The sequence below is a fragment of the Oncorhynchus mykiss genome, chromosome 28, assembly GCF_057628025.1.
Source record: "Oncorhynchus mykiss isolate SJ-2025 chromosome 28, ASM5762802v1, whole genome shotgun sequence".
Lineage (NCBI taxonomy): Eukaryota > Metazoa > Chordata > Actinopteri > Salmoniformes > Salmonidae > Oncorhynchus > Oncorhynchus mykiss.
Window position 1 is genome coordinate 23,358,001 of NC_143049.1, and position 17,508 is coordinate 23,375,508.

At 40.1% G+C, this 17,508-nt stretch overlaps 1 protein-coding gene across 19 annotated transcripts in view; it reads right to left on the bottom strand.

Annotated features, from left to right (window-relative positions):
• LOC110508744 (astrotactin-1) overlaps nt 1–17,508 on the bottom strand; it is a 252,083-nt gene that overhangs the window by 206,729 nt on the left and 27,846 nt on the right. For all 19 annotated transcript variants that reach the window (XM_090226150.1, XM_090226154.1, XM_090226153.1 and 16 more), the window contains exon 2: nt 4,623–4,810. In XM_090226150.1, the coding sequence (XP_090082276.1) occupies nt 4,623–4,810 (188 nt within the window). The remainder of the gene's footprint in view (nt 1–4,622; nt 4,811–17,508) is intronic.

A 17,508-nucleotide genomic window follows, 5' to 3' on the forward strand; every position in this document is an offset into this window, starting at 1 on the left:
TCCCCATATCCTCTTCAATTGAAAACCCACATCCACCCAAAAACCTTAGAAATTGTGTAAGGCTTTCCCTACACATACAGTACTTAAAGAGATCAATTGATAAGTCAGCTGTGATTTGTAGCAAGGCCTTGACATTTTCTATGGCTGTTCCTTTGGATATATTTTGTTAATGTGGTTACTACCCTACGGAACAGCCGGAAGAGAGACACGAAAAAAAACTTTAGCCTTCAAAACAATAAACACAATATTTTATTAAATATTTTGGTTTAGATTACTCTAACTGAATTTCCTCTTCCTTCCTTCCGGGTGGATATGTGTGGTCCCCTTAAATTGTATATCATTACAAACTAAAATGCTATTTTATCATTAATCTTTATTATGTAGCCAGTAAATCTTCAAGTTCAGGGGCTTATGCTTGCATTAATGAATGGGTCACTGCATGTCTGCTTGCCTTATCTGATCTGGATGGCATTTTTGGAGTAAATGAGAGTGGAAAGAGGAAACAGTATTTCCTTTCAAGGGTGTGAGTGGCCATAAAACAAGGTCTTATCAGGCACTTAAACCAAAAGTGCAAGGGTCTGAGGGGGTGCCCAAAGGAAAACCGTTGGTAATGTTGTGAAGAACGTCTTGAGTCCAGGCCCCGGCCGGGCCAATTATTTCTGAATTTCTTATGTGGTATTTTTTCATTGAAAGTATGAAATGTTTGTTGTTGGGACTTATTCCTTCTGATCGCCTTGCTCTATCGTATCAAACAGCAAATGAAGAGTTATAGTCACATTGTTTCAAGTTTTTGCCTGCTCTTATACTATACCTCTGACCAATAAAAAATACATGTATTTCTTCTGCTCACATCTGCATACAATTTCTTAATGTCATGCCATCGCCATGCCGCCAGTTTCCCAAGAAACTCGATCCCCTTAATTCCCATCTTAACCCTGAATTTACAGCAGCAAGACGGAACACTAGCATGTTTACTAACGCTATACTGGCAAAAGGTGTGAAGTTCAAAATATATAAGTGCAGAAGGAAAACATTTAAGACTTTAATTATACCATGGAGTCTAGATTTATTGGTTCAGGCAGGACACTGGGGGACTAAGACCTTAATTCAATGGAAATGGGCTGACTATATCACGAGGTATAGAAAAACGCAGACTTGTGGAGTCCCGGTCAACCTACAGTGCCTTGCGAAAGTATTCGGCCCCCTTGAACTTTGCGACCTTTTGCCACATTTCAGGCTTCAAACATAAAGATATAAAACTGTATTTTTTTGTGAAGAATCAACAACAAGTGGGACACAATCATGAAGTGGAACGACATTTATTGGATATTTCAAACTTTTTTAACAAATCAAAAACTGAAAAATTGGCCGTGCAAAATTATTCAGCCCCCTTAAGTTAATACTTTGTAGCGCCACCTTTTGCTGCGATTACAGCTGTAAGTCGCTTGGGGTATGTCTCTATCAGTTTTGCACATCGAGAGACTGACATTTTTTCCCATTCCTCCTTGCAAAACAGCTCGAGCTCAGTGAGGTTGGATGGAGAGCATTTGTGAACAGCAGTTTTCAGTTCTTTCCACAGATTCTCGATTGGATTCAGGTCTGGACTTTGACTTGGCCATTCTAACACCTGGATATGTTTATTTTTGAACCATTCCATTGTAGATTTTGCTTTATGTTTTGGATCATTGTCTTGTTGGAAGACAAATCTCCGTCCCAGTCTCAGGTCTTTTGCAGACTCCATCAGGTTTTCTTCCAGAATGGTCCTGTATTTGGCTCCATCCATCTTCCCATCAATTTTAACCATCTTCCCTGTCCCTGCTGAAGAAAAGCAGGCCCAAACCATGATGCTGCCACCACCATGTTTGACAGTGGGGATGGTGTGTTCAGCTGTGTTGCTTTTACGCCAAACATAACGTTTTGCATTGTTGCCAAAAAGTTCAATTTTGGTTTCATCTGACCAGAGCACCTTCTTCCACATGTTTGGTGTGTCTCCCAGGTGGCTTGTGGCAAACTTTAAACGACACTTTTTATGGATATCTTTAAGAAATGGCTTTCTTCTTGCCACTCTTCCATAAAGGCCAGATTTGTGCAATATACGACTGATTGTTGTCCTATGGACAGAGTCTCCCACCTCAGCTGTAGATCTCTGCAGTTCATCCAGAGTGATCATGGGCCTCTTGGCTGCATCTCTGATCAGTCTTCTCCTTGTATGAGCTGAAAGTTTAGAGGGACGGCCAGGTCTTGGTAGATTTGCAGTGGTCTGATACTCCTTCCATTTCAATATTATCGCTTGCACAGTGCTCCTTGGGATGTTTAAAGCTTGGGAAATCTTTTTGTATCCAAATCCGGCTTTAAACTTCTTCACAACAGTATCTCGGACCTGCCTGGTGTGTTCCTTGTTCTTCATGATGCTCTCTGTGCTTTTGACGGACCTCTGAGACTATCACAGTGCAGGTGCATTTATACGGAGACTTGATTACACACAGGTGGATTGTATTTATCATCATTAGTCATTTAGGTCAACATTGGATCATTCAGAGATCCTCACTGAACTTCTGGAGAGAGTTTGCTGCACTGAAAGTAAAGGGGCTGAATAATTTTGCACGCCCAATTTTTCAGTTTTTGATTTGTTAAAAAAGTTTGAAATATCCAATAAATGTCGTTCCACTTCCACTTGTGTCCCACTTGTTGTTGATTCTTCACAAAAAAAATACAGTTTTATATCTTTATGTTTGAAGCCTGAAATGTGGCAAAAGGTCGCAAAGTTCAAGGGGGCCGAATACTTTCGCAAGGCACTGTAAGCGTTATTTATGTATTTGCTTGTTATGTCAAATCTCCAATAAAATCCAATAGATTTTATGTGTTCCTCAGGCTTTAAAATATATATTTTTTGTGATGTCTTCTTATTTCAATACGTTGTGAAATTATTTTCCTCTCTCCCTCTTTATAACGTAATTAGTTTACAATATTTAGGGACCTTTGAAATGTACTGCAATGACGCACTTTGCTGCTTTATCAGTGAGAATTTGTTAACATGTGGTTAGAGCATTGGGCCAGTAACCGAAAGGTTGTGAGATCGAATCCACGAGCTGACAAGGTAAAAATCTGTCGTTCTGCCCCTGAACAAGGCATTTAACCCACTGTTCCTAGGCCATCATTGTAAATAAGAATTTGTTCTTAACTGACTTGCCTAGTTAAATAAAGATTTTTAAAAAATGTTTATTTCCTGCTACCGGAGTGTATGTCTCTTTAAAAGGGTGGCTCCATGGGTGGTGGTGCACAGTGTTAGAGGTTGCTTGTTGTTCCCTCTGCCTCTGGGCTAAAAGAGAGCTGAGGACATGTGTCTCGACTTGCAGGAGCTCACCTGCGGCTGAACATGGAACACAAGGTAACTCATCCATTATGGATGATGTTCAGGCAGAGAAGCAAAGGGCACTGTGGTCACCTTGTGGCAGAGGGAGCACACCAGTAACTTGAAACTTTGAAACACAATTGCAAAACAAGTATGTAATGCATTAAAGAATCTTTGCAGGAGAAAAAACAACAAGTCTTTCCATCACATTTAGCCCCTTATCACTTCAGCTGGAATGGCCACAAGGCGAGGGAAATCCCCCTTCTGGAGACAAAACTGAGTTTGGAGCAGTTCAGTGAATTTGCATGTCTATGAGATTAAGCCCCAGTTATAGCTGGCCTATTTTCAAGCCTGAGGTTGGACTACATTCATTCAATAGTTTTAAACTGTCCCATGGTGGGCCTTGTGGCCAGGCATTGAACTGTGCATGACAGGCCACGCTGCTGTGTAGAATCCTGGCTAGAATCGTTGGCCATCGAGCCATCCTGGTGTCTACGGCGTATGGCGGAACAATGGAAATGGCTCAATGACAGGTGTGGTGTAGAGAGAGAGAGAGGCAGTTGGTGTGAGAGAGAGTGCTGGGGCTGCACGTATCCACAAGGACCTAACGAAGTGATGCAACGCTGGCTTTATAAGGCCGCCCTCCAACCGAGCCACAAGCTGTAGCGAGCGAGGCCGGAGCAGGAGCACAGCGCAGCAGCCATCTGTTGCTAGGTCTGTCCTATCTGCATGCTAAGCCTTTCACACCTCCACAAGAGCTTTGTGAATGTATTGTCAAGCAGCTATTAGCATGAGTAGATAGCAAGGGGAATAGAAACAGGGAAACAACGACCAAATGGATGTTACATTTAGATTTGGAGGAAAATATGGGATGGTAAAAACAAGGTAATTTACTGAAATTAAATATGAAAATGTTGTCCTCTTTCAGTCTACTTTTTTATTGTGTACTAATGCATGCAAACAATGAAGAGGAGACTCACATTATTTGACATGGGTCTGTGCAATATACCTAGTAGCTACTAGAATCATTTTTCTAAAGCTGAATAATTTGTTCAAATGTCTAGAAGTACTGCCATCCATCAATGTAGTCCAAACCTTTCATTGTACCATGTCCACATGTACCAAGAAATGCACCGAGTTCTAATACTTATATTAGAGCAGTGCAAATAACTGGAAAGTAACATCCTTGTTAAACATCATGATCAAACATCACAATAAACCCCCCCCCCCCCCCCCCCCCATTCCAACCCCAGCCAGCAGAGTACCGTACCATGACAGAGACGTGGAGGATGCGTAGCTCCTCCTCGGCAGAGTCGCTGGAAGGGTCGTCCGTGGCGGAGAGGCCGGGGAGGTTCTGGCTGCCATCTTGATGGTGGATATGAAAGAGCAACGTGCCGTTCTCCAGCCACTGTTGCCGCCATCGCACCAGAGGAATATCCTCAGAGTTTCCCGTGATCTCTGCCAGTCAAACAGGACACACAGATAATGGATGAGTCAGTAACGATGCATTTTCAACAATTCATTTCACACGCTTATCATATGAGTGAGCGAGGAGTAAGGTACCTGGGTTAGGAAGCATATTATACTGAATTATCAGTGCATAACCATTTCTGAAACCGTATGCCCTTTTACAAAAACCCATTACATTCTTTGCCAGCAGGGTAATAACTATTACCCTAGTATCTATTACCTGTGTGCCTATACACTGAAACATTCCGTTCCTTAATTGTGATCTAACTGAATGCTTTTAATTGCGTGAGTGTACTGTAACTAGGTTTATCTGACACTGATTACTGATGGTACTGTGCCGCAGCAGAATGGGACCTACCGGTAAATAAGATTTAGGGGCTAAATTTAACCTAGATGCAAATGATCTGACAAAGTGACAGGACACTTTTTTACAGCAGAGAGTTCCCTCCAGGGTCTGGTTCAGCATGAGAGTGTTATTAATGAGCCCATCGCCTCCCTCTCTGCATGGGACCACCAACCAACCAGCACAATTAGTGTACCACTATTATTTGTGTACCCCCTGTAATTGCACCATAATAATAATAATAATAAAAATAATAATAATAACTGGATGGTAACTTTACAAGTAAAGTTTGGGGCTTGCTTTGGATCTTTAAATGTATTATTGTGGTAATGGAAGAAGTTAAAAAAGTTTTACTTCACTATTTTAAGCAAAGCAGTTACATATACTGTAGTTAGTTAAATGTTGTAAAATAATTGGTCGGATTACTTTAATAGACTACTACATCAACCATATTACTTTTGGATTGTGGGGCAGTTAGATTGAAGAAATGTCTAAACTACAGTAGTTGAGTGTGAAAACTGAAAGAAGAAAGACGTAGGACAAAGAGATCTTCTGTCTGAAGATGGGAATTAAAGGCTGGATCGTGTGGACCACACGTAGGAAAGCAAAGCAGCTCTGAATCATTCATGCTGTGGGTTTCAGATACATAGATGCACAATTTACTTTGGTAAAACTTTCAGTGTAATATTAAGTTTGATTTGAGTTGAATGATGATGTGATGATTAGAACGTTTTAAGCTATCGGGGAAAGAAATATGATGGTGAATCTATTGATGACAGCTGTTTGAAGTATTTTTGGGGCACTTGAAGAAGTATGTAGAATAGGTTCATATGTAGACCTACTGAGAGCTAGCTGTAGTTCTAAATAATAAATAAACCCTTTAGGCTAACAGTGATCACGGAAAACTACATTTCCTGAAGAAAATGTGGTGTGCTTGCTAGCTTGTTTTAAAGTCGATATGGTTTTTAAATAAGTTATAGTAGTGGTAGTGACTGCAGTAGTAATGGTGGTGAAAGGTTACAGTTTAAAAAGTAGGAAGATGACCATATTGATTTATTGATTGATTGGTTGATAAGATAGCCTGGACATTTGAAAGTTGTTTTGCTGTCTCTAGCATCAAAACTATGAAATAACACATATGGAATCATGTAGTAAAAAAAAAGTGTTAAAAGTTCAAATAGCCACCCTTTGCCTTGATGACAGCTTTACACACTCTTGGCATTCTCTCAATCAGCTTCATGAGGAATGCTTTTCCAACAGTCTTGAAGGAGTTCCCACAAATGCTGAGCACTTGTTGACTGCTTTTCCTTCACTCTGCGGTCGGACTCATCCCAAACTATCTCAATTTGGTTGCGGTCGGGGGATTGTAGAGGTAATTTCATCTGATGCAGCACATCACTCTCCTTCTTGGTAAAATAACCCTTACACAGCCTGGAGGTGTGTTGGGTCATTGTCCAGTTGAAAAACAAATGATAGTCCCAATAAGCCCAAACCAGATGGGATGGCGTATTGCTGCAGAACACTGTGGTAGCACCCCCACACCATAACACCTCCTCCTCCATGGTTTACTGTGGGAAATAGACATGAGGACATCATCTGTTCACTCACACCGCATCTAACAAAGACACAGTGGTTGGAACCAAAAATCTCAAATTTTGAATCATCAGACCAAAGGACAAATTTCCATTGGTCTAATATCCATTGTTCGTGTTTCTTGGCCCAAGCAAGTCTCTTCTTCTTATTGATGTCCTTTAGTAGTGATTCCTTTGCAGCAATTTGACCATGAAGGGCTGATTCTCTGAACAGTTAATGTTGAGATGTGTCTCTTACTTGAACTCTGTGAAGCTGCAATTTCTGAGGCTGGGAACTCTGATGAACTTATCCTCTGCAGCAGAGGTAACTCTCGGTCTTCCATTCCTGTGGCAGTCCTCATGACAGCCAGTTTCATCATGGTGCTTGATGATTTTTGCGACTGCACTTGAAGAAACTTTCAAAGTTCTTGACTTTTTCCATATCGACTGGCCTTCATGTCTTAAAGTAATGATGGACTGTCGTTTCTCAGCTTATTTGAGCTGTTCTTGCCATGATATGGACTTGGTCTTACCAAATAGGGCTATCTTCAACACAACTGATTGTCTCAAACACATTAAGAAGGAAAGAAATTCCACAAATTAACTTTTAAGAAGGCACACCCGTTAATTGAAATGGATTCCAGGTGACTACCTCATGAAGCTGGTTGAGAGAATGCCAAGAGTGTGTAAAGCTGTCATCAAGGCAAAGGGTGACTATTTGAAGAATCTCAAATATAAAATAGATTTGTTTAACACTTTTTTGGTTACTACATGATTCCATATGTGTTATTTCATAGTTATGATGTCTTCACTATTGTTCTACAATGTAAAAAAAAAAAGTAAAAATAAAGAAAAACCCTTGAATGTGAAAACTGAAAGAAGTGCGATGAGAAGTGATCGGGTGAAATTTGAAGCGAGTGAACCCAGACAGCTTCACTCTATCCAATAAGAGCAGCAAAATCAACGTACAGCCTGCCCTTCTCTTTGTAGACAGGAAAACTAGCCAGCTGAATATTTTGGACATAGAGCACAATCCCGAGAAGGAGGACGATGCGTTGTTGCCTTGGCTGTCTCACCCTCTTCACCCTCATCACATTTTATGCCTACTCTGCCATGTGCTCCTCTGTGTCTGTGAGTATCCATAGCAATGCCTCCGTTTAGGCAGCTCCTATTACTGCATGGTCAGAACTAGAAGCACAAGCATTTCGCTACACTCGCATTAACATCTGCTAACCATGTGTATGTGACCAATAAAATGTGATTTGATTTGATATTTGATGAGACATTAGAGAGCAGTTAGCTGATGATAGCTAGCTACCTTTCATCACTCTAAATTCCGATTAACAGCTGCAACTTTTGGTTGGTTGAAGATATTTATGTTCAGATTTTTTTTTAATTAGAAGAGAAGTAGACAAAGATTTAATCTACTAAACATTTTTTGTCTAACTTCTTGGGGGAGTGGTCAAAATGGCAGATTCTAAGAGTTCATAGAAAACATACTAGATTCAGTTACTAAAACAACTGTAACGTTTGATCTGTATGATATATTTTTGTTCCAATGCCAGATTTGAATAGCAGAGAAGTAGATGTCATACCCTCTTGAGTTTGTATTCAAAGTCATGGAAAAGTTGTTAAAACTTCAGTTGGGGATTTTTTTAATGCGGTTACACAAACAGCTGTAAGGTGTGAGAACAGAAATTACAAGATTATGTTATAATACTATTATTGCATCAAATGGTTGTTTTGTGCAACAGAATAGGGGGGGTTTAGAACACAGTGTCTCCTGACCCCTCCTGTCTCAGCCTCCAGTATTTATGCTGCAGTAGTTTGTGTCGGGGGGCTAGGGTCAGTTTGTTATATCTGGAGTACTTCTCCTGTCCTATCCGGTGTCCTGTGTGAATTTAAGTATGCTTTCTGCTCCAGTTTCAAATGTTCTGCCTGTGATTATTATTATTTGACCATGCTGGTCATTTATGAACATTTGAACATCTTGGCCATGTTCTGTTATAATATCCACCCGGCACAGCCAAAAGAGGACTGGCCACCCCACATAGCCTGGTTCCTCTCTAGGTTTCCTCCTAGGTTTTGGCCTTTCTAGGGAGATTTTCCTAGCCACCGTGCTTCTACACCTGCATTGCTTGCTGTTTGGGGTTTTAGGCTGGGTTTCTGTACAGCACTTTGAGATATCAGCTGATGTGTGAAGGGCTATATAAATCAATTTGATTTGATTTGATCATCTGTGTGTGTGGACTGAAAGTGGGCCTCTGGGAGATTTAACACTGACAGTAGATTCATGACGGATTGGTGATAAGACAACATTCCATTCCATGATTAGTGTCTGTGTGTCTGTCTGTCAGTAACAGGGAGAACCAATCTCCAGTTTCTTTAAAGAAAGGATTTACTATTCTAGGTTGCATTAATATTTTTGTACAAGCAAGCAGTAAATGAACTAGAGACAGATATTTGGCATGAGAGCAAAACGTACCTTTGTATAAATTCTCTCATCTGTGATTTGTCATGAACATCCAGGAGGATGGACTGTGCTATAAAATGCTGTGGCTTAGTATTGCTGGTTGGGTTCTCAACGAATCACCTACGGAAGGGTTGTTGACAAGCTCCAATACTGCAGAAATTAAATAATAAAGTTGACTTGTTTTGAATACGTTTTAAAGTCTCCTTTTGATTAGAATAATTCCATGACAAAGGTTTGATTGGTAAGAGATATTTTTGTTCTGACGTCAGATTTCAATAGCAAAGAAGTAGACGAAGATGTCATACCATCTTACTTTTTGTATAACTTGTTGGGAAAGTGGTAAAAATGTCAGTTGTTTATAAAAAGTTTGAGGAAATGTCTTTGACGTGGTTAGATAAACAGCTGTATCGTTTGATCGGTATAATATATTTTTGTTCCGAGTTCAGATTTGAAAAGCAGAGAAGTAGATGAAGATTTCATACGCTCTAACTTTTTAAAGTTGTTGGCAATGTGGTCAAAGTAGCTGATTTGTGTCAAAAGTTGCACTGTTGCTGTCAGGTGCGTGAATGAGGACCCAAAAGCGAATTAACAAAACAGAGTTTCTTTAATGACGAAACACACGTAGGCTCAGATGGACAGGCAGATTCCGACAGGACAGGACAAGGTTAGCTGAACAGGCAGATTCCGACAGGACAGGACAAGGTTGCAGCAAACACGACGATAGTCTGGTTCAGGCATGAGTAACACAAACGAGAATCCGACAAAGACAGAAGCAGAAACAGAGAGAGATATAGAGACCTAATCAGAGGGAAAAAGGGAACAGGTGGGAAAAGGGGTGAACGAGGTAGTTAGAGAAGACAAGGAACAGCTGGGGGAAAGAGGGGAAGAAAGGTAACCTAATACGACCAGCAGAGGGAGACAGGGTGAAGAGAAAGAACAGGAACAGGACACAACATGACAATACATGACAGTTGCATTTACAGTGAATGGAATGTTGGAAGTGATGATGTAACAATGGGGCTGTTGAAATGCTGAGGAAATAACATGAAAGTGGATGGAGGGGAAAAAGATGAACAAAAAGCGTAATATTTTAAAATGTATAAAAAACATCAAAAGGTTGAATACAGGCACACTATTCCAGACGGATCTGCACGTTTTTAAGTTTGAATGTTTCTAGCTTAAACGGTGTAAGATGAGTAGTGTTGAAAATAATAATAATAACTATAAGTCAGATGTTGAAGATTTAAAGTGGGTTCTCTTGCTTTGCAAGCCCCAATAATAATATTTAACTTGTAAAGTACATTTCCCCAAAATATAGTCAATTCTAGAATACGATCTGTCGAGCAGAGTAAAACAGGTTAGCTTTCACCTGTCCATTACCAATCCGCCATAGGTCTATTCAATTCAGTTCTGCAATAAAAGTTATCAGAGCAAGGAAAAAGGCAGGGAAAGAATCCTGACTACTTGAGGATCTATTTTACGCTGGGTTAATCGTTGCATTAAAATCTCCCCCCACTATGAGATGACTGTCATGGAACTGTAGCAAAGAGTCACTGATGGAAGCCAAGAACATGTTGTTATACTCATTTGGGGGCGTAAATTCAAGCTAAAATAAGTTCCACATGATTCACGGTCACTATTACGAAAAACAAATTGTCCACAAGAATCATTCCCTGAGACATCGACAGAGATCTGGAGTTTTCTATCCACCAAGATCAATACTCCCTGTGACTTGTTTGCAGCGCATGAATGGATGACTATGTTATAGTATCTGTTTTGCAATCTGAGCACATTATTATCCAACAAATTAGTTTCCTGAATGAATGAATGAATACTTGCATGCGGTGTAAATATTCTAAACATCAAGTAGGTTTGATTGGCACATTCAAGCTCATAACATTCAAATCAGTAATTGGAACATGCACAGTAGATTGACATCAGTAAGTAGCAGGCATGGCTGTGCAAACAGAGGTGAAGTTGAATGGTAGCTGACCAAAAAAAAAAGACAAACAAAAATATGCAATGGCTGTAAAGATTAAATGGATACTTCAGGATTTATCTACTTAATTTTTCTACTTCCCCAGAGTCAGATTAACTCATGGATACCATTTGTATGTCTCTGTGTCCAGTATGAAGGAAGTTAGAGCTAGTTTCACGAGCCAATGCTAACTAGTCTTAGCACAATGACAGGAAGTCTATGGGTATCTGTTAGCATCTGAAATAAACTATTTATCCATATGGTTCAGCAATGTCCTCCAAAACAAAACTATTCGCCAGTAACTTCATAATCTCAGTTCTGTGAAGCACAGAGCTGAAGCTAGCTTAATTTGTGAGCTTATAGTTCTCCAAACAATAGCCAAACAAATCAGGCACATAACTAGTTAGCCGCAAGCTACCACTTCATCCCGGGTGAAGAGATGTTCATATCCAGTGCGACTGTGTCTTCTCCGGGATCCAACCAGGGACCGGAGCTGTGGCCTGGGCCGGAACCCACCCTCATCTCTAATGTTTATCAAAGGAAGAGCTATTTTTGTTATTTATTTTACCTTTATTTAACAAGGCAAGTCAGTTAAGAACAAATTCTTATCTACAATGATGGCCTACACGGGCCAAACCAGGGCGATGCTGGGCCAATTCGAACCAGGGAGTCTGAAGTGACGCCTCTAGCACTGAGATACAGTGTCTTAGACTGCTGCGCCACTCGGGAGCCCCATGCCTCCCTGGGTGAGTTGAAGATAAGTCTGTTGTCTCCATGCGTTAGCTTAAACAGTTTAGGATACTGCAAAAATGGCTTTAGCTCAATCACCGTCATCTTCTTCTTTAACGGAAGAAAATTCTTTCATGGAATTACAATCCTCTCCTTCACGATCTCTGCACTGTAATCCGGGAAAGTACTGCAGATCTTGGTGTTTGTCCTTGATGGGAAAAAAACGTCCCTAGCCCCTCACAGTATAGCAGTTTAAAGACCAGGATGCGAGGCCGCTCAAGCCCAGGGTTCTTGCTGAATTGGTGGTGATCCCTCTCGATGCAGATATCCCGGCCTGCCAATGAAGGGATCCACATTTGCACACTTCTTTTTAGGATCCCAATGGCGTCCAAACCTTCCTCAGAATTGTTAAATCCCACCAATCTCAAACTTGACATGTGACTTTGGTCTTCCATTTCTGTCACTTTTAGGGACATGTACTCAATCTTCTTATCATAGTCTGCCATCTTTCCTTTGTTCTTGCGCACCTTAAAGTGAAGCTGGTCATACTTCCCCTTTGTTAAGGCATTGCCTGAATCATTGGTTTCAGTCACCTAGACCGAAAAATCTGCAATATTTGGTGGCAGAATGTGGTCCACCGCCTTTTCCACAGCTGTGGTAATAATATGGTCCAGGCTGCAATATTGTTCCTCCATAGCATGTCTATAGGCCTGCAAAATGGCGTCATTGAGCTGTTCTTTAGAGAGGCCCTCAGTTTCCCTGAATTTCTTCTTCACCTGAGAGCTTGCTTCTTTTCTTTTGAGCCAACTTTATATATTGACATGTTATACAAAATTTAGTAGGACTTGAATTGTCGTCAAAGGTCCCGTGACACTCCCCGCAAAGACTTGCTTTGAGCTTTGTTCATTTCAATAAGTTTGTAGTTGCTATTGCAAAGACACATTCAAATTTATTTTTGAAGGTTTTCACAGAAATATCGCGCAGGTAACACGGCTATGGTTGAGGGACAATTTCTGGAGCTGCATGTGTAATAGGAGGCCTGTTTCCCAGTGGGAGAGAGCACAATAGAGAGGGCTATAGTCTGTTTTGTACTGAATTTAAGCAGCAGTGACCTAGCTACTGGAGAGGCCAGAATGATTCAGCTCACATCCTTCTGCAGTGTCAGAATCTGGCCTCTTACTTTCATTACTTGTGGTTTCACTGGGAAAAGGGACTGAAATACATTTCAGCTACTGGCCAAATATATTTTTTGGGAAGTCTGAGGATACTAAACTTACAATTGCAAACTGGATGAACCTTAAGCTGTAAATATGCCAAAAGTCCTTCATGCAAAGCTCCTGTAAAGCCTTAATGTATCATAACTATCAAAGACGTATTTCAATATATTAGAGAGTTTGTGTCTACGATTTGAACATGAAACGTTAAAATGCACAGTAGTGCTTTCTGATTGCAGTAAAAACAGTTCTACTGTAGCACTGCATTCAGTTCAATTTATTTTATTGTTCTACATAGACAGTCACTTAATCAGATACTTAAAGTATGAGAACGTATACAGGTGTAGGATCTTAATTTGATCACCCTGTTGCAGGAGAACATTCATGAAATGCAGGATTTTTTTTTTATTCAATGGAAAATCATGTCTGAAATTTCCAAGTGGAAATTACAAACTTCCGAAGCCTTTTAAAACCTTAAATACATTACAGTATTTGAAAAATGTGTAATTAATTCTAATCCACATAATAGTTAATAGTTCACATTGCACGTTGCTGCAGGATTATTGTCTTGCTGTAGCAAACTGGCTCAAATTAAGATCCTACATCGTTACCATAGACTGGGAGTTGACAAAGAGTTGAGTTTAGGAAAAATAGTTTGTCTGGTTAATCATTGAAAACCATATGCCTGTGGAAAAACAAATGAAAGCAAGTATTCTTTACAAAAATAAGATACAATTGCATTTCTAGATTTTTTACAGGTCAATGCCCTTAACGTTATGTGGGAAGCAGGAAAAAAATATTTTGAAAATGTAAAAACATAAAATGTACCCATCCAAAAGGTTTGTTTCAAGGTATGTGTCTTGACTATGCCAATTTTCTACATGAATAGGATTAAGAAACTGAGCAATCAATCAAAGTCAGTCTTATTTGAACAAGCAATCCAACACTTGCCGTATTGAACATGATGGCTGGCAAATGGTAATGGTTAGCGTTTTAAAGCCATGTTAAATATTTCATGTTGGATGATTAGGCATGGGATACAGCTTAGAGGACAGGGGAATGGGAAACTTCAAGGTGAGGAGATCACAGTTCTTGCCTGGAGTTAATGTAAAATACATGGCTCGGTTTGATGGTTTCAACACGATCAATCCGAGCTCCAATTGTGATTCAGCGTTTGACTTCAGTAAAAGTCACACTGGCCGGGGGGGCATGGCAATGACAACTGATCAAATAATGTCTCGCACGTGAACAGCAAAACATTACATAACGAAACAAATGGAAGAAAACGTGTTGTGATAGCTGTTTAACAGGGTTAACCTGCTCTGGACTCTTGACAATCACCAAAAAATAATTAGAGCCACTATTGTTAATGTACTGTAGGCCTAATCTTGAAGTTGTGCTACAAGGTGTGTGTGTGTGTGTGTGTGTGTGTGTGTGTGTGTGTGTGTGTGTGTGTGTGTGTGTGTGTGTGTGTGTGTGTGTGCATCTCATCCACCATCCACCTTCACACACCTTACTATGCCCTTGGAGATGGGTTTGCTCTTTGTGTTTAAAATAGGTACTTTTAGAATGGCTGCCAAGGACCTACCAGTACTCTATTTGAATGCATATTTATTTTTGTGGGGAAAACTCTACCTAACAAGTTCTTCTACCTTCAGTATCACCAGATATTTTTCAGCCACAATATATTGTATTAAATAATACACACTCAAGTAAACACACCTTTAATCTCTGGAGATGAATCTCAGTTTCAATGACTGTGAATAAAAGGCATTTGAACCATAATCCTTTTAGCAAGACGTACAGGGAACTAATGTAGTTTCAAACATGCTATTTTTCCATAACCCTGAGCACTTCACAATGTTTGGTATCATGTTCAGCGGTAGATGGTAACATATTCCAGGTTATCCCTCAAGTGGAATAGAGCAAACATTCCATAAGATCTACATGAGGATACACTGATGTCAAGCTGCGAGAAAAGTAAAGGAAGAAATCCCCAAAATCCTCACTGAAATAGACCCGTGCCAATAGAGTCCAACTACAGCAATTAGACATGGTCAGCCATTTGCCGACTTGGAACCGACAAGAGATCAATAGTATGGATCTTTAGACAGAAACTGAAATATTGGGCATCTTTAAAAATTGCAGGGTGTTCGCTGTAATTAAGGAAAATATTAGAGACACCCTCAGAGGTCCAAATGACAATATGTCACAGTCCAGCTGTTTGTCCATGCAGGGCCAGTCTACAGAACTACTGTGGACACAGGAGGACTCGGTCGCAAGGCCTTATCAAAGACATGCAGAAGGCACAACAATGAACTTATCATCAGCCAGTTACTTCGCATGATGTAGGATGTAGAATTAATGCTGCTCTCCGCTGACCACAAGCTGGCTCGGTTCGTTGATCAGCAACAGAACTTAATCTGAGGACATTGCTTTCAACTCCAGGCTCTAGCAAAATGTAGTTTTGCCAGGTAATCTAAAAAGCAGGCACTATTACAATAATTTAATAACGGAGACCTTAACCACCTGCATGTCAACTAGTTCCTGGGTTTCAATTCACAGTCTGCAAGAAATCAGCAGGAGGCAAACGGTGCAGAATGTCTGGGTAAATGGTAGGTTTGCAGCACAACAGGGTTTGGATAGTATGTTTAACCAATGGTGTGACAGGGTTCAGACAGGCATATGCAGAGGATAGAACGTACATGTACCCTGACAAAATAATTCTCAGGCACAAAGTCAGAAATAAGGCCACAGAGGAAAAGCCTATAATAGTCTTTGGACCAATCCTTCAAAACTCAGAGGACAAACATGAAGACAAGAGAATAAGGCAGAAAACACAGAGAATTATGTTTTTATCTGCAGAGCAAACATCTGTCTTGCTTTCAGCAATAAATATCAAATTGTTAAATCATTACAGAAAATTATCACAGAAATGTACTGTGGTGTTTTCAGCATTAATTGCACCCAATAGGAGATTTGGAGATAGCTAGATAGCTGTTTGTTTTAGTTAAATTCCTTAGTTTAGAAAATTGTGACTTGGCAAAGAAATGAGAATTTACACTAGGTCTGACACAAATACCATATAATTGTGTAACCGACGGTTATGGATGAAGACCGTCATGAAAATAAAATAACCGTCATAACCGTAATGTTTGTATTTATATTTTTTTACGAACAGCTTACTGAAGGCCAGGAATTTCTGAGGTAACATGTACTCTTAACAATGTGATGGAACTTTGTTGCTCCAAGCAAGAAATTAGTCTTTGGTTGCCTAGACATCAACCCCACAATACAGCAGCAGCACATATGAATACAATGAATAGAACAAGCATGGAACCTCTAACCAATGATTTATATTTACACTAGATGAGAGATAGGGAGTGCAGTTTTGAACCCAACATGCCTCCATCTTGGCACTCCCCCACTATTGTAAAAAATATTCTGGAAGCTATGGAAATGCATTTATTAATGTCTACATTCATTTTTGCCACGTTTATTCGATTACAGACACCTTAATGCATATGTTGAAATATGTGAGCTAAGCATATTTTTTTAAAGAAATACATAAAAACATGTTCCCTTTTTTAAAATTCATGCCAGCAAAGCCACTACACAACACTAAACAATACATTAATTGCAACTCTGACGGTGACAAACGGTGCACCACATACTGTTACGGCCTACATAAAGCTTTCCCAACAGCAGAGCTCTCTTTTCAGCACCATGTAGTGAATCCTTACCACTGAATCCTTGCTACACCTGGCTATCAGCAGAGCCTTGTCTGGCAGTGAATCAGTTCATTCAGCCTCATTTACTGGCTTTAAAAAAAACATAGCTGATACGGCTGACTTGCTTAAACAAATGTGGTTTCTACTGACAATAAAGATGTACAAACTATGGCATAAGGGTTTGACGAGTGGATAAGAGGCAATCCGTAATTTCAATTAAGATATTAATGATCGACCTGGGACGGACGTAGTCAATATAACTATTTGGTCAGCTCTTTTGAAATGTACAGCAACAGAACTCAGAACATGGGCTGTTCTTACAGTATTCTCCCTGTACACCAAGTCAGGGCCATGAGATAAATAAAGGGGGTATTGTTGATGGAATTTATAGCTTTAAAGGAATGATTAGAATACTCCACCCAGAAACCATATAATTGTAGAAATGGACTAGAATCATAAAGTTATAATTAATGATGTGTGTAGTTTTAGTCAGTCAAACAATATGTATATTATAGTGTCTTGAGCACAGACTGTCTGAGCAATATTCGCTGCCGACCTGACTAGAGATTTGGGAGAGAACGGGACGTCTGAAGGACCAGGTCTCCCTAATCTCTGTCGGCTGGGTAGTGGTTGGTAGTATGTGCGTC